The sequence below is a fragment of the Aspergillus glaucus genome (genome assembly GCF_001890805.1).
Source record: "Aspergillus glaucus CBS 516.65 unplaced genomic scaffold ASPGLscaffold_43, whole genome shotgun sequence".
In the NCBI taxonomy this organism is placed as follows: domain Eukaryota; kingdom Fungi; phylum Ascomycota; class Eurotiomycetes; order Eurotiales; family Aspergillaceae; genus Aspergillus; species Aspergillus glaucus.
The window spans coordinates 50,985-65,964 of NW_019170495.1; the positions used below are offsets into that span (position 1 = coordinate 50,985).

Consider the following 14,980-nt stretch of genomic DNA (forward strand, 5'->3'; position numbering starts at 1 on the left):
GGAGGATAACATTGATCTCTATAGACACCAAGATGATAGAATGAGTGCTTGGCTATCTAAACCGAGTGTGTGTGTGTGTGTGTGTCCGTATATGAGGGGTCTGTCGGCCTCGGTAATCGGACCAACTATTAATCCACCTTGACTTTCATCAATAGTGAAGCGGGCTAAACGAGGTCTATATGGAGATAACCAGTTTTAACGAAGAGGTATATTGCCTAACGAACGTACTGCGCATACGCAGCTGATTAAGTGCTTGTCTATCTGAAATGTGCGTACTCCGTACACGCTGGTCTATATCACCGGACCGGCGGAACTTGCCTAATCGGTCCGACATTATTCCTTATCAAATAGCGAAGTGGATGTTGCTCCAAGGGGAATATCGGGAGTCGATAGTACAGCCTAGTCAGGCCAATATATGAGAGTAGGATTAGAGTATTATATCCATTCAGAGTATACATTGTATATTGACAGTCGTACTATCACGAGTGCTTGAGGCCGAGTGCTTGACTCTTCTAACTAACAAATGTGTGCTGGCCTTCGGCACCTCGCTGGTCTCGGTCCGACCATTATTCCGCATTAGCAACCACATATTAAGCAAAGCCCCCTGATGTGAGGCTGAGCTAGTTAGCTGATCTAATTTAGCTAACTACAATAGTTAGTTAACTAACCTAAGTTAACTGGTTAACTAACTAACTAACTAGTTAGTTATATTGTTAACTAATTAACTAACTATTTTAACTTGGATCAGCCACGTAAGCAAAAATTGCCAAATACTCGTGCAGATAGATCATAGGTCATTCTGTCTCTCATCTCTCAATTGATCATTACCTTATTATGGCAGTCAGCAATCTCCGATCCTCAGAAATTGAGCCTGAACCTATTGCAGCGGCTGTTCCGCTACAAGGATACAGCATCGAAGCTGAGTCCGAATCTTTTGACACCGATTCTGCGATGGATGACGACGACTCTTTATCCTTGACTACTTCCATTTCATCGAGTATAATAGACTATGTATACGAGAATGGCCGCCGTTACCATAGCTTTCGAGAAGGCGAATATCTTTTCCCCAATGACGAAGACGAACAAGATCGCCTAGACATGGTTCATCATATCTTCCGCCTGATGCTAGGTGGAAGTCTCTACAAAGCCCCAGTCTCCAACTCATCGCAACGCATTCTGGACATTGGGACTGGCACTGGTATCTATGCTATACAGATCGCCGATGAATTCCCCTGCTCGGATGTTCTTGGAATCGACTTGAGTCCGATTCAGCCTGGATGGTATAACGTGGACTGTGTTCTTAGCTGTTCTTGACAGAAGACTGATCGTTCAACCTGCAGGGTCTCGCCCAATTGCAGATTCATCGTCGACGATATTGAGGCTGAGTGGCCATATCCTGAGGACGGAGCATTTGATTACATTCACCAGCGAAACATGGTCGGAAGTATCGCAGACTGGGATAGACTTTTTCAGCAAGCATTCAGACATACCAAACCAGGCGGTTATATTGAACTTCAAGAGTTCCGGGTCTGGTTCCATTCACAGGACGACGAGCTGCCTGAGGATTCCAATATCCAAATATGGCAACGCGCTCTGCTTGATGGCACGGTTTCCTTTGGTAAACCAATCAATATAATCGAGAAGTTGGCAGACAAGGTGAAGGATGCTGGGTTTGTGGGAGTGCAGGAGGATGTGTTGAAGATCCCTATTGGTTCTTGGCCAAAAGACAAGAAACTCAAAGAGATTGGCCGGTATATGCAGGTGCATGCAATGGAATCAGTTGAGCCATTGACCTTGGCTCTGTTTACTCGCATTTTAGGTTGGAGTGAGTTAGAATGTCGTGTGCTCATTGCAAAGACTCGTGAGGAATTCAAGACTACGAGAAGGCAACTCTATGTGTACGCGCATTTCATATATGGTCAGAAATCTGACGATCAAAAGAAGCATGGTACACAGCATTCTTGAAGTTCTTAGGTAGATATGCCAACTGGGTTCTCAATAAAGCCAATCTACGAAAACTGTGATAATAATAATAATAATAATAATTCAAACAAAAAAAAAAAAAAAAAAAAAACATACAACAGCCGGGATTCGCTGGTGGTCACCCACCCAACTACTAACCGGCCGGCGTGTGGCTTAAGTACGGCTGAGCGGACGGGAAGCCCTGTTCTCCACACCCTATGGTCGTATGTGTTTTTTTTTTAAGTTAAAAAAATATGTTTGGGGTTTTTAGGGTAAGTTAGAGGGTGAGCTGCTTTTTGGTCGCGTGACCAGGGGTTAGCCTGGGTGAGTGCACAAGAAAAAGGGTGCGCCATCACCCTGCATCGCGCAATGTGGGTATATTTTGAAGTGGGGCGCTAGCTCAGAACCGGCGTAGGGAGTCGATTGTCAGAGACCGCATAAGGCCACCATATGGGAATAGAATTAGAGGATAGAGATCAATTCAACAAATATAATTATGCGTATATACTTGACTATCGTCCAATATTGTTCCGGACAAATAAACAGTAACCCCCAGCGGAGCCAATATCTATACACCGTCCCGGGTAGCTGGTCAGTGGTTCCGAGGGGTGGACTTCATCACACCTACACTTCAGGAGCATTCGGAGCTGCGTCTTCCAGCTTCCCTGAATGGTGGGAGATACAGTCCTCATGACTCGCTCCAGGGAGGAAATAAACGTCAAACCGGATATCAAAGTCACAGTCCTGATATCTGGTTGAAAGCTCCCAGTGTAAGCCCTCCATGTCTGTATGCTCCGGGGATGAATTCACTTGCGTAAAATAGATGGCAAAGGAGAAAAGTGACGGCAGTATATAGGCATCGGAATTTATAAAGACCATATATGCGGTTTCCCTGGTGTGAACTGTGAAGAGGACACGATGAACCCTCATTTTCCATCGCCATAAGGGCCGTACTAGTCTTCGCCATCATAATTATCATCATCCATATCATCGATGGGGTGTAGGAGAAGCTCTTCATAATTCCGAAGTTGCTTTGGTGCATAAGCAAGCGCCATATTTCGATCATCTCCGTCGGTTCGCATATAGAGCGTCTTTGCCCACGGCCACATTTCCCGACGACGTCCTCCCTACATGTCTGTTGAGGGTTTGATATGGTAATATAAAAACCTCGTTATCATTACGCAGGGATTCCAGGTCCTCCAGTACAATGGAATTGAGGAATGGAAAATCCCCGCTGGTCATTTCCTGCAATTGAACAGGCAAATCAGTGATGACATAGAATCCTTCTTTTTCGTGCAGCATCAATGATTCGAGAGTAGATGGTAGTGTGTCCTTTGAACGGAAGGGAGCCCGGGGTGGCTCGCAGCACCCACCAAGTAGAACCTCTGCTTGGATGTAGTCATGCTTCAGATTACTGAACGCGCGGAGGAGGTCAAAATGACCATCTTCATGGCGGTGCCTTGCACCAGGTTCCTCACGATGACCCTCGATAGCCGATGATATGCAAACTCTAAGTGAGACACGCCGGCACTGTCGCCTAACAGAATGGCTGCTTTCTCTGTATTGATGTTGAATAGTGAGGGATGGTGCAGACATGCTAGGTGAAATGTCGGCCACAGGTAGTCAAACCGCAAAGGAACATGGTTTCCAGAAAGTTCTTCTTCCTCGCGGTTCTTACCGGGTACACAAACATCCCCAATCAGCTTGGTCAGCGAATCCGAGGCGCTCAATCTATTGAATGAGGGATCCAAGTTAAGATATGGGTAACCAATACTTTTTATGTACTATTGTTGTTGCCTGTGATCTTTTCATTTTTGTACCTCCTAAAGGTATTGTCTGAATTAAAATCTGCTTCTAATTACCCAGAATTTCCTCATTGTAATTAGACCCTCTCTTGCGAGACCCAAAATTTATACTAACAGCAGATACACCAGCCTAATCAAATAATGGCAATTTGGGTTCGCGAGGGCTCCGAAAACAAGGGAGAATCAGTGATATGTCAGCCAGAAAGAGTTTCATCAGCGGTTTATGAAATGGGACCGTCAAAATGCACTTTAAATGCTGCAAATTTCAAGTTAATACATTTGTTGCTAGATATATAACCTGTCAAGACTCACTCATTGGGAAGGCATAAAAGCTCGTTTCAGTCTCTAACATATAACTGTAAAAGTTGTTTGGGCGTGGAATCTTCTTTAGCTCGCCTTGAGGTCCAGGTGCACGGCGAAGGTTGTCCAAACGACCGACGACACGAAGCATGGCTGTCAGAGCAACCTTACTGGCATCTTTGCCCAGGCATGTATGGGGGCCTACACCATAGTGAATATAGGACTCCATGGGGCGATCAAGACGAACGCTATCGGGATCAGGGAAGGCATCAGGATCCCGGTTGGCGTCGACCTTAGCATCGTCAGTAGAGCTTCAGATACTGACGAGCACAGATGGAAGCTTACAAAGCTGACAAACACTTTTTCGCCCGGTTTGATGTTCAAACGCCGACCTCGATCTTTCAAAGTGACGTGGGTCATTGATTCACGATACGATCCGAACGTTCCATGAAGACGAATAGCTTCCATGCAGTATCGTAGTAGTATTTCATCGGATTTGGGGGAGTCCTCCTTGGCAATGTGGTTGATAGCAACAAGGTGCTTTTTGCCTGCATCCGATAGATAGTAGTCAATGATCTGCGTGAATACCTGTGCTTGGTTGGGCACCATTGCAACCGCGGTTGGAAGAATCTGCGAGTAGGTGATCTCTGATGGACCCAGCCCTGTTTCCAATAAGCGCCATATCATATGGATTCCGTACTCCTGGAGTGGGTAGCTATTGGTGCGGAAGCTGTCAAAGAATGATGATAGGATCCCAGAGCTCTGGGTTTTCTTTACATTAGCCTCAACAATTTTGCCAAGTTTCTGGGCTGCAGCTCGCGCCTTGCGTCGCAGGGTAAAAGACTTTGATGGATCGACATCAAAAAAGATCGCTGTAAAAATAACAGCCATAATCTGGTACATCTCGTGTTCAGTGAAAATTCCATGGGGATTTTCCTCTGTTTTGAGGGGGAGCGAGAATATGCTTGAGGCAAAGTGAACGTGTGCCAAGTTCCCGACGCTGAATACTCTGGTTAGGCTTTCCTGCAAACGCTGAGGCAAGTTGAATACTCACTCACGAGTGATGTCGACTTGGTTCGCTCGTCCCAGCCTGCATGACTTATCCTTCAGCAACTTCTCAGTCATAGTGATGTAGAACTCTTTGACATGTTTATGCCATTGACATGTATAAAGAGAATTGTCCATAGTACGACGCTGGCTGGCATGGAACGAAGTATCTCCTGAGAGCATGAAATCATACCCTCCATTGCCAAAAACATACCCAGTGGCCTCGCCCCACATAACATGAAAGATATCCTGATCACCAAGGACGTGCCGCACATTATGATATGCAAATATGTCCTTCCTAGGGGGTATAAAGGCAGGGCGATCCCAGGAGTAATCTGACTCCCTGCCCAGGCTTTCCATGATGACTTTATTCTCAGCAGGTATGGTCATGGGGTAGTGAGCATATATCGAATCGGGCTTGAACCAATTGGGGAACGCACGTAATGCTAGCTTATAGAACATACAGCCTTGATTGGTTTCCAAATCATAATGTGATTCAGTAAAGCCCCAGTTTGTCAGGTTCCTGGCATTATAGTCCGCCTAGAGTCTGAATTCAGTTTCATCCATTCCCATGGGATTTGAGAAGCACCTACAGTATAAAATCGATCTCCTCGAACCAGTGCGACGGCATCAGATAATACAGCCCTCGATATGGTGTAACCAGGGGCAATACCAACCCCAGGGACCATTGGCTCCTTGGCCTCTTCTGCCACTATACCTGGATACAGCTCCACATAGTCAGGCTTTTCATAAAGGTGTCGCAGCCGATCCGCCACTTCTGGATCAGAATTGATTTCTTCGAAACTCTGATAGGGCTTCAGGCCAAAGAACTTGCGGAATTCATTGAGGGACCCGACATTCCATCGTCGCGCCTGTTCTATACCTAAAATCTCAACTGCTCGCAGTACCTTGGGTACATTTCGTGCACCGAAGGATCCTGATACACTCTCAATTGCATCAGTTAGGATAGCAATCAACTCCTCGTCTTTGAATGTACCATCATCCTGCCGTTTTAACTGGGAGAACGTGCGTTTTGCTGGGTCAGGGTTAAGATGCTTTCCATACTCGCCCAGGGCACCAAGTAGCTCTTGCACTGATGCGTCTTCTCCAGGCTTCCCAACCAGCTCCTCATATACCTCTTCCGTCCATTTTTCATCTTTCTGGCTTATTGTGCTATGCCAGCGATATGACAGGTTAAATTCAACCGAGCATTGATTACCGAGTCCAGAAGGGGTCGTCTCATGCTCCCCCATTCGGACCCGAGGGTCCAAGCACCAGGTACTGTTGGTTCGGTTGAGGTTTACAATTGTTCGCAGGTAGTCGTACAGTGTGATGTTTATAAATAGACCGCAAGTGATTAGCCGCCCTGTTTGGAACAGATCATTATCGTACTTCGCCCATGCCTTCTTGGCCTCTTCCGCTGAAAGCTGATCATCCTGAGGTTTCATAAATCGACCATTTTCGTTGATAGCAGCCAGTTGCTCGACAACATAGTTATGGAATCGATTCAACATGACCAGTATAACCCCGCAAGCCGCTGGCAATGCCTGCAACCGTGGTTCAGAAAAACAATCAGGCTTCAACTTTCCACCCTCAAATGTCCGGATCATGTTTTGTTCTTCTTGAATATCTCCATACAAAATGGATAGGTCCAGATAGGATGAGGTATTGTTTATATTCTCATCTTTTTGGTCTGTTTGAAAAATATCTATGTTGATGTTAGCCCTGGCTGTAAGATCTGTGTCATATATGGATGCTCACCGTGGATAACCAACGAGGCCCATGTGAAGAAAATGCTTGAGACTTTGTTCGGATGGGGTCTAAATTCATCACGAGCAAACAAACTATCAAAGATCAACCCTGGGTCAGGGAGGTTGGGTGGTCTAATGGTCTCGGGACGGATTGTGCGAGCATATTCCGTGTTGGCAGCTCCCAGCGAGGGAAGAGTAGGATTATTATGGGAGCCATCTGCACTTCGGTACGCGTACTTCTCTCCAACATGTCTAGACTATCTCAGCCCCAGTCATGACTCAAGGGTATGTCGCCATTGGGCCATGCTGCCTGATACTTACGCCAATGGTGGATGAGGAAGCGAATCCCAGAGATCATTGAGAAACAAATTCGTTAGCTTCGTTCGATTTTTGGACTCATCTGGAAGTCTGCTAACAAGCTGGATAGGACAGGAGAATTAGTATTGGCCTCATTGAGTTGCGCAGAGAATACACACCTGGATAACACGCTCCATGAGCATCGTCTTATCATCAATTGACTGTCTGGTCACTTTATTCTCGAGAAATGACATAAGGGTACTGGCATCCTTAATGCCCATGCTTCGAAGATCCGCCCAAATGCTACTGCTCGTTTCCTCCTCAACGTAGCTGCCGTCGCCTGTCTCTGTGGGAAGAGGACGGCGAGCGGCGTGGATGGCTTGTTTGTAATCCTTAAATGTGGACGATGAGTCTGCCTCTCCCTTCCCCATCTCCCTCTCCGGCAACTTTCCGCTAGGGGCATCTCTCTGCTCTCTGAATCTAGCCCCAAGAGAAGCACTAGCCTCGCTGTCAGTTTCGGTGCTCCGTTCCATTTTAGTGGATGCACTCTCGATCTGCTGAAGCTGTATGATGGAACCCTGTTGATTTGATGATACAGTTCGCTAAATATGAGAAGTGCATAAGAAGGTGGTAACCTTTAAGAGTCTTTATTCCATCCGTGTAGCTCGATAACTACTCTGGTCACCTGAAGAATCATCCTACAATAGTTGCATCGATCAATTGCAAGGCGTCAACTTTACATCACAGAATTTGTCGGACGAACATGTAACGAATAATTACATATCCATGATGAAACCTGGTTCAATGTATGTGGGAAGTGTGTATAAGTCGATCGAGACAAGGCGGTTGTCACGTCACGGCCGCTGAATGTTCGACTATGGAAGCTTGTCAACTTTATTTGTACCAGACAGAAGGCCACAGTAACTCTCAATCACTATCTGGAACAGCCATGTTACATAATGACAAAATTGTATTTATTCCAATGCCGGAGTACGGAGCATGGTTATCATGGCTGAGGATCAAATGCAACACAGCGTCGCATTGATAGAATCACGGCTCGCCTCGGATTGTGTGGTTATGGTAGACATCAATTGACTTTGCCCATGGAGTTTGTATGTCCGTCCATATAGTCGTTCTCGAAATCGGCTTGACCAACAAACATAACTATGTTGATTGATTCCTAGTCCCACTGCCAAGGCCTTAGTACCGGTAAATCATTGAACAGACTTAGTGAGGGGCTAGTAAGATTCATCTTGTATGATAACTACGGTGCGGGTTCGAGTAATATTACAAGATACACATGGAACTTCCAAGCAATCCAGGTATGATCAGAACTAACACCATATCCTTGAAATCGCGGTATCTCAAGATCAGTTTCCGCCTGTGTTTCTTCTGAAACTGGAGATAAATACATGGTACCATGATCAGTTGAAAGGTATGTATTGGTAATGTCAAATTATTTTACAATGACGACTCTTCCAAAGTTAAGCGTCTGTAGGCACTGGCCGCTTCTGGCATCCCAGACCCTGATGGTGTCATCGTAAGAAGCAGAGGCGAGGAGCTTGGAGTCATGGGAGAAGATGACCGACGTGACCGAGCCGCTATGGCCCTCAAGTGTCTGTACGCAAGCACCCCAGTTATCTTCTATAGTCGGTTTGGTCGTAATCCATTGGGGCTGCTCTTGCTCAAACAATCCTCGTATTAGGCTGCAGCTTGGGCTGAACACGAGTGCAAAATGGTATACTTGTAGTGGACTTCTTTCTATTGGCCACTTAAAGTAGAGAATAAATCGGCATGCATCCCAGATGAGAGTTAGCAATTGGGATCTTTCTGTTATTTTCTATAGCATGTTAGGACAATCTGTGAAGAATATAGCAGCGGTGTCTCACGGCCTACCTGAGCTAAATCCGTCAGCCGCAATATCGCAACCAAACCCAGGTGCACACTACCGGGTATTATACTCGTGCGATAGACTATAGGAAACACAAACCAGAAGTACAAGATGGGGCACAACGAAACCAGCCTGAGCCCAAAACAATTTATCCTGTGCTTCGATGGCACTGGGAACAAATTCCAAGGCGACGAGTCCGACAGCAATGTGTTGAAAATATTTAGGTGAGTCATCTACAGCCCTCAATAATACATGCTGTAGCACTCATGTCGCTTGAAGATGCTGGATCGTAGCGATTGCGACCAGTGCCATTATTATCAACCCGGGATCGGTACATATGTGACCTCACAGTCCTTCTCCAATAGAGGACGGGTGCAGAAGCTGAAATTTGCGTATCTCAAGGCCAAAGATGCGGCAAGTCTCTATGATATGTCCAACCCAGTCAGCTAGTTGCAGGGAAGCCTTGGGTAGTAACAGATACTCTTTTCCATCTTGCATGAACCTGTCTGTTTTGAGCATTCTGATCAGAAACATAACATCATTGGCATAACACATCCTCGAAAACTCATGCCACTGTTTTAAACATTGGATAATGGAACTTCGGAAATATGTTACACCCCAGAGGTGTATCTGATCAACTAGTGACAAGAGCTCCCAAGCTTTCCGCATTGTCACGACACGGTCGCTCCAGATTCTCTGAAAAACCTAGAACTTCAAGGTTAATTTGTCACTAAAGCTAAAACTTGGCCAGACTTACATAAACGGACTCACTGAACCCTTCATGTCCGGCATACTCTCTTACATCTCGCGGTCTCTTGTAGCCAACCAGGATATGCCAATGATTCAGCATCAGGACGGTGACCTTTTTTTTTCCCTGTCTTTTTCTCTCATGAATGGTCTTATGCGACACCCTCACACGATCAAGAGGCAATGAATGGATGGTGACCTTATCAGCAAATATACTACGAAGTACGGTCGGAGTCGAACTGATTTAACAATCTAGCACTCTTCGTTGTTTCCCAAACCCTAAATGCTAAGAAAATGAGTACTGTGAAATAGACTCTGATGAGCGTCTTTGGCGGAGGCGGCGTTGATGTCTTTATTATTATTATTATTATTATTGTTGTTGTTGTTGTTGTTGTTCATACACGCATCTGTCAGCCCTGTAGGCCGAGTGGCGGCAGGTCCTGCGGGGCGGCCGGGTAAGGGCCATCCTATCTGGAGAAGACAAACATCGGAAATGGAGATAAACATAGTGAGAATGTATAGCAGCTTTGACGAAACTAGCATATTGAGTCACCGCAATAAAGCAATCTGGCTTTCGCCCGGCACAACCTTGCAGTCGGAGTCATATACCGTATAAGAGGAGAAATCTTCAGCGAAGACGACATGGAAAAGCCAGTCAATCCCTACATTCCAGAAAAAGTGAGCAAAGTGAGCCGTAAGGAATGATGGTGGTGGAGGTAAAGAGAGGGGGGAAAAAAAGGAAATGCATACCTCTCTGTTTTCTTGGGATGGATCGTCTAAAATCTAGGAGAATGAATTCCTGCACCTCCTGATTGCTTATCCACTGTCTGTACTTCCCAGTCGTTTGAAAGCGCTCGATGTGCTCCTTGGGCTTGTCTCCATCCCGAACACACTCTACGATCCACTTTTCAGATGGGATCGCGAAGTCTACCCAGCCAGTCTGCTGAGTCCCGGCCCATTCTGATTTAAGGTAAAGGTTGCCAAGCAGTTCAAAACTTGCCCTATAGTATTCGTCTTGATAACCTGCTTCTAGGGGTCGTGAAACAGCGCTGTCGCTCAGGGGTGCTTCGATATTCAGCGCAACAGAGCTGAACATATGAAGAACGGAGAATGAAAACGCCTTGAGTGTGGGATATAGTGAGCGCGGAAACGGTACACTTGGCTGAGGAAGGAGAAATTCAGTGCATCTTCCAACAAGAAATTAGCGTCATTGTGGTTTGGTCAAAAAGAAGGAGCCTAACCTTCTGTGTAGCGGCGAGGCGAAGACATAAACTGTAGAATCATCACTAGACAGTTCTGCCTGCAACCATCCATTTCGGTAACACAGCTCCAGGGGCGTACCAGGGGCTGGGTCTCCTGAAACAAAGTTTTGTGAAACAGCAGTCTGTAAGAATTTAACCAGATCTGGCATTTTCTGGAGTACCTCTTCCGATACCAGACCGCGGGCAAACTTCGCATAATTCAAGGCTGCCTTAAGAAACTTGTCGGTCTGTATGAATTTGATTGCGTTCACGAGGGGGATCGGTAGGGCACGTCTCCGAAAACATCTAAGTTCCTAAGATCGGGTGAGTAAAAGAACAATAAAGATTGGCAGTAAGTACTAACCTTTGACTCCGATAGAATTTCTAGAACACAAGCCGATGCTGCTGCATGTCCCTGAGTCATTCCAAAGAGGTGCTCAATCAACTCAGCGGACGGACGAAACGGCTGGGAATCGCCATACGACTGGCAGCGGCGGTACACGAGATCATGGAATTCGTCATGTGATAGCAGGAGGCACAAATCCGGGTGCTCTGCAGAACGCTTGAGGGAGATACGCTGGTTTGAATTGAGTTTCAGAGGAGTTAACGTTGATGCCTCTTGGACAAGAGCAGAAGCCGAGCCGTAAGATGAGAATAACGCGACTCTCAGACCGAACCCAGGCTCTAAAAATTTGATCAGGTCATTCCACAGGCTAGAGTACCGGTAAGAGGCCTGAGCCTCGTCAATTATTAGCAGTCCATCAATGTCCATCCAATCATCGCGGTCCTGAGAGCGACGCGCTAAATTGTTTAGAAGATAACTGTACGGTGCTGACTTGGATAGGTAGTCAAAAGATTCTGGCCAACACAGGTGATATACTTCCAACCCTGGTTCAAGAATCGATACGTGTCTCGCGAGCAGATGGGCCAGGGTCGACTTCCCTGTAGCTGGGGTGCCACGGATGTGTACAACCTGCCTTCGCTTTATAAGATCCCACAAAGCGGTCACTGTCAGATTGCGTTCTGTAAAAGTTTCAGGCAGTCTCTTGCGCGGTGGAGAGCGAGCTGAACAACGAACTTGGTTAGTTTGGCACCTAGGAGCTAGTAGAAGACTGTTATTTACGGGGTCTGGGTGATGTAGGAGCCAAAGCAGATGGTGCAGAGGCAGTTGATTCCGGACTACTATCATGCTTAGAAAAGCAGTGTCCACAGATGCATCGTAACTCTGACAGATTTGGACGGGGGTCGACAACTTGGTACTGTCCCTTAGGACAGAAGCAAGGAACAGTTTGCCCATCTATCATGTATTCGCCCTTGCACCGGCCTGTCATGATGTATGCTGGCTGGTGTGATATGTCGTCAGGCGCTCCTGCGTTGAGCAGCTTGCGAAAAGCGTAGTATAGGAGGGACATGTTCGACCGCTCAACGGCAGAATGAGCGTAGAGGCAAGAGCGACAGACACAGGATATGCGGTAACCACCTATTTACGTAACTTGCGCAATAGATGGTGACCATGTTGGAAGACAGCTTGTCGAAATGAATGAGTAAACGGTAGGATAGAGAATGACTTCAGTAGACAGACAAAGGCGATTAGTCAGCATTCAGCCAAGATATGCGACGAGATTGAGGTGTACACAGGTCACGCCGCCACGAAAACGTAGACGCGTGACACATATCCCCGCCAAGTCCATTAATCAGCAGGTACGTGACACGCGACCTATTTAAATACAAAACCAAATACACTGAATTTCGATTTCAATTTCCTTTCTTAGTATCGTACTCTGTAGTCAGGGTTTCATTTCACCAACTGAAGTTACAAGTTAACATAATGTGCCAATGCATTTTCAGAAAAGGTTATATCCGGTGTCCGGGGCAGTAATTCAACAGACTTATAGGGCTCGGAGGGTTTTCAGAAGCATAAATTGCCTCTCCATGTCTCGAAACGAAGCCGTAAGGTTCCGGAGAGCCTCCTGGATCAGTGAAAAGACTTTCTTTGTTTGGTGGGTGCTCTCGTGCCCGACAGCGAAGTGGACCAACCGTTCATTCAACCGGAGGGCCCCGCGGCAGCCAAAATAAAGATCGCTGCGCTAAGATGCAAGCTAAGTCACGGTGAGGCTCGAATCAGAAAAGCGGATTCGCTGCGGCAATAATTACGGTCCCGATTGACGGTGCTATCACTAGGACGCGTAGTGATCTTCGCTCTTGTTTGTTTTAATAAATGAGAGCCCCATCAGGCTTCTCTTTTAGGAGCGTCAGGCTGATTTTGACGTTGCTTATTATTATCATCTTACCTACCACTTTTCTCGGGACTGACAATGCAGTTTCAAAAATGTGGACGAGCAGAAGAGCTGTCCTGAACAAGAAGATCTTCGTCACTGTTCTGGTCATCCTCATTCTGGTCAATACTTATCATTTATGGCTCGGAAAGCGGTATTTCAGCCATATTGCTCGGGCGGCATTCCACGATCACCAGACGCAGTTCCGGAATCAATTTTATCTCTTGCTCGATAAATATGCGCCCCGATGTCCGCCTCTGGAATTGATTAAGTCGGCAGGGTGGCCGAGATACGACGCCGTGTTTGAAATCGATCGGGAGAATCATATCGATAAGGCCGATGAGATCTTACAGCCCATGCAGACGGCGCATGATGGCTTTGTCCAGGCAACCCGGAAGCTCTATGTTCCTTATATGGTTCTGACAGAAGGCATCGTGTCGTCTGCAGGGGGTAAATATATGCCGACCTTTATAGTGACCCTGCGTTTGCTTCGACGAACTGGGTGCACATTGCCGGTAGAGCTCTTTGTCAAAGATTCGACTGAATACGAGTCGCACATCTGTGAGAAGACTCTCCCGGAACTCAATGCGAGATGTGTAGTGCTCTCAGAGGTGATGGGCCTAGAAAACCCAAAAGGCACTCATAATACAGATGGGGTAAAAATCGAGCACTACCAACTCAAATCCTTCGCGGTCCTCTTCTCATCATTCGAAAAGGTCATCTGGCTAGACGCCGACTGCATCCCTATCCATGACCCTGCGACCCTTTTGACCACCGACCCATTCAAATCTACGGGCCTAGTCACCTGGCCTGATTACTGGGCCAGCACCATCTCCCCACTATATTTCATCATCTCTCACCAACCCGAGTTTGCCACCACAGACCGCGCAACAACTGAAGCAGGCGTGTTCCTGGTCTCCAAGAAAGCCCATTCCCGCACCCTCCTTCTAGCAGCCTACTACAACTACTACGGCCCATCGCACTACTACCACCTCCTTGACCAGGGCGCCCCGGGAGAAGGCGATAAGGACACGTTCATACAGGCTGCCGCCGCCGTGGGCGAGAAATTCTACACGGTCAGCGAGAAAGTTGCGGATCTGGGTCATCAGCGCTATGAAGGGAATGACCATGACATTATCCATGTAGCGATGCTGCAGGCCGATCCGGGGGAGGACTACAAGCTTACCCAGCAAGGGAAATGGCGGGTAGAGGATACATCTGTGGCTGCTGCCCCTCGGGCATTCTTCATCCATGCGAATATGGTCAAGTTTAACCCCGGGGAAAAACTGTTGGAAGAGAGCTCGAATGAGTTTGATGATGGGCGGAGGAGGATGTGGACCGCTCCACAGACATCAGTTCGGCGGCTTGGATATGATGTTGAAAGGGCGGCTTGGGAGGAGGTCATGACAGTGAGCTGTACTTTAGCGGGTGCTTTTGAGACTTGGGAGGCTGGGGATGGGTTGTGTGAAGATGTTCAGAAGCATTGGGATGCTGTTTTTGATAATCCGGATGCTGACGGGCTTAATTTTACGCAACATTGATTGTTGACGCTTTGTATATAGATTCGTGCATACTGATCTTGGCATGATGTGTAATGCTCTGAATGCTCGTACTAACTGTTTTCCAAGAGCTTTAAGTAACGATCAATTCCATATCCCCAGTA

The 14,980-nt window shown here is 46.8% G+C and overlaps 7 protein-coding genes across 7 annotated transcripts; 2 read left to right on the top strand and 5 right to left on the bottom strand.

The window, feature by feature from the left end:
- Positions 1-812: 812 nt before the first annotated feature.
- ASPGLDRAFT_53429 (class I SAM-dependent methyltransferase) lies at positions 813-2,023 on the top strand. The gene is made up of 2 exons (XM_022547976.1): positions 813-1,280; positions 1,341-2,023. The coding sequence occupies exons 1-2, from the start codon at positions 835-837 to the stop codon at positions 1,963-1,965; spliced, it is 1,071 nt and encodes a 356-aa protein (XP_022395359.1). The 5' UTR covers positions 813-834; the 3' UTR covers positions 1,966-2,023.
- A 958-nt stretch (positions 2,024-2,981) lies between these two features.
- ASPGLDRAFT_1510602 (uncharacterized protein) lies at positions 2,982-3,558 on the bottom strand (the record flags this gene model as incomplete). Its single annotated transcript, XM_022542212.1, has 1 exon — positions 2,982-3,558. One exon carries the CDS (start codon positions 3,556-3,558, stop codon positions 3,025-3,027), a length of 534 nt encoding a protein of 177 aa, XP_022395360.1. The 3' UTR covers positions 2,982-3,024.
- Positions 3,559-3,755: 197 nt separating this feature from the next.
- On the bottom strand, positions 3,756-7,780 carry ASPGLDRAFT_53430 (peroxidase/cytochrome P450 family protein). Its single transcript, XM_022547978.1, has 8 exons — positions 7,342-7,780; positions 7,187-7,284; positions 6,876-7,117; positions 5,708-6,822; positions 5,122-5,654; positions 4,413-5,067; positions 4,080-4,359; positions 3,756-4,023 (listed from the first exon to the last, which is right to left on the bottom strand). Exons 1-8 carry the CDS (start codon positions 7,693-7,695, stop codon positions 3,989-3,991), a joined length of 3,312 nt encoding a protein of 1,103 aa, XP_022395361.1. The 5' UTR covers positions 7,696-7,780; the 3' UTR covers positions 3,756-3,988.
- An 809-nt stretch (positions 7,781-8,589) lies between these two features.
- ASPGLDRAFT_1197911 (WD40 repeat domain-containing protein) lies at positions 8,590-9,368 on the bottom strand. Its single transcript, XM_022540087.1, has 2 exons — positions 9,059-9,368; positions 8,590-9,002 (listed from the first exon to the last, which is right to left on the bottom strand). Exons 1-2 carry the CDS (start codon positions 9,284-9,286, stop codon positions 8,619-8,621), a joined length of 612 nt encoding a protein of 203 aa, XP_022395362.1. The 5' UTR covers positions 9,287-9,368; the 3' UTR covers positions 8,590-8,618.
- On the bottom strand, positions 9,369-10,126 carry ASPGLDRAFT_1198086 (uncharacterized protein). Its single transcript, XM_022540089.1, has 3 exons — positions 9,811-10,126; positions 9,535-9,758; positions 9,369-9,475 (listed from the first exon to the last, which is right to left on the bottom strand). The coding sequence occupies exons 1-3, from the start codon at positions 9,901-9,903 to the stop codon at positions 9,451-9,453; spliced, it is 342 nt and encodes a 113-aa protein (XP_022395363.1). The 5' UTR covers positions 9,904-10,126; the 3' UTR covers positions 9,369-9,450.
- A 223-nt stretch (positions 10,127-10,349) lies between these two features.
- Positions 10,350-12,230, bottom strand: ASPGLDRAFT_138465 (uncharacterized protein; the record flags this gene model as incomplete). The annotated part of the gene is made up of 4 exons (XM_022541612.1): positions 10,350-10,462; positions 10,551-10,987; positions 11,042-11,355; positions 11,406-12,230. 4 exons carry the CDS (start codon positions 12,228-12,230, stop codon positions 10,350-10,352), a joined length of 1,689 nt encoding a protein of 562 aa, XP_022395364.1.
- A 1,077-nt stretch (positions 12,231-13,307) lies between these two features.
- On the top strand, positions 13,308-14,977 carry ASPGLDRAFT_53435 (alpha-mannosyltransferase). Its single transcript, XM_022547979.1, has one exon. The coding sequence runs from the start codon at positions 13,371-13,373 to the stop codon at positions 14,856-14,858; it is 1,488 nt and encodes a 495-aa protein (XP_022395365.1). The 5' UTR covers positions 13,308-13,370; the 3' UTR covers positions 14,859-14,977.
- Positions 14,978-14,980: the final 3 nt, after the last annotated feature.

Excerpts from the sequence above, each read along its gene's own strand:
- ASPGLDRAFT_53429 (XM_022547976.1), top strand. The coding sequence starts at position 835 with ATGGCAGTCAGCAATCTCCGATCCTCAGAAATTGAGCCTGAACCTATT. Across the intron at positions 1,281-1,340 it reads AGTCCGATTCAGCCTGGATG|GGTCTCGCCCAATTGCAGAT; the intron begins GTATAACGTGGA and ends TTCAACCTGCAG.
- ASPGLDRAFT_53430 (XM_022547978.1), bottom strand. The coding sequence starts at position 7,695 with ATGGAACGGAGCACCGAAACTGACAGCGAGGCTAGTGCTTCTCTTGGG. Across the intron at positions 7,285-7,341 it reads TCATGGAGCGTGTTATCCAG|CTTGTTAGCAGACTTCCAGA; the intron begins GTGTGTATTCTC and ends TGTCCTATCCAG. Across the intron at positions 7,118-7,186 it reads CTTCCTCATCCACCATTGGC|ACATGTTGGAGAGAAGTACG; the intron begins GTAAGTATCAGG and ends GAGATAGTCTAG.
- ASPGLDRAFT_1197911 (XM_022540087.1), bottom strand. The coding sequence starts at position 9,286 with ATGACTCACCTAAATATTTTCAACACATTGCTGTCGGACTCGTCGCCT. Across the intron at positions 9,003-9,058 it reads GGCTGACGGATTTAGCTCAG|AAAATAACAGAAAGATCCCA; the intron begins GTAGGCCGTGAG and ends AACATGCTATAG.
- ASPGLDRAFT_1198086 (XM_022540089.1), bottom strand. The coding sequence starts at position 9,903 with ATGCTGAATCATTGGCATATCCTGGTTGGCTACAAGAGACCGCGAGAT. Across the intron at positions 9,759-9,810 it reads GGTTCAGTGAGTCCGTTTAT|GTTTTTCAGAGAATCTGGAG; the intron begins GTAAGTCTGGCC and ends TTGAAGTTCTAG. Across the intron at positions 9,476-9,534 it reads TTCATGCAAGATGGAAAAGA|AGACTTGCCGCATCTTTGGC; the intron begins GTATCTGTTACT and ends GACATATCATAG.
- ASPGLDRAFT_53435 (XM_022547979.1), top strand. The coding sequence starts at position 13,371 with ATGTGGACGAGCAGAAGAGCTGTCCTGAACAAGAAGATCTTCGTCACT.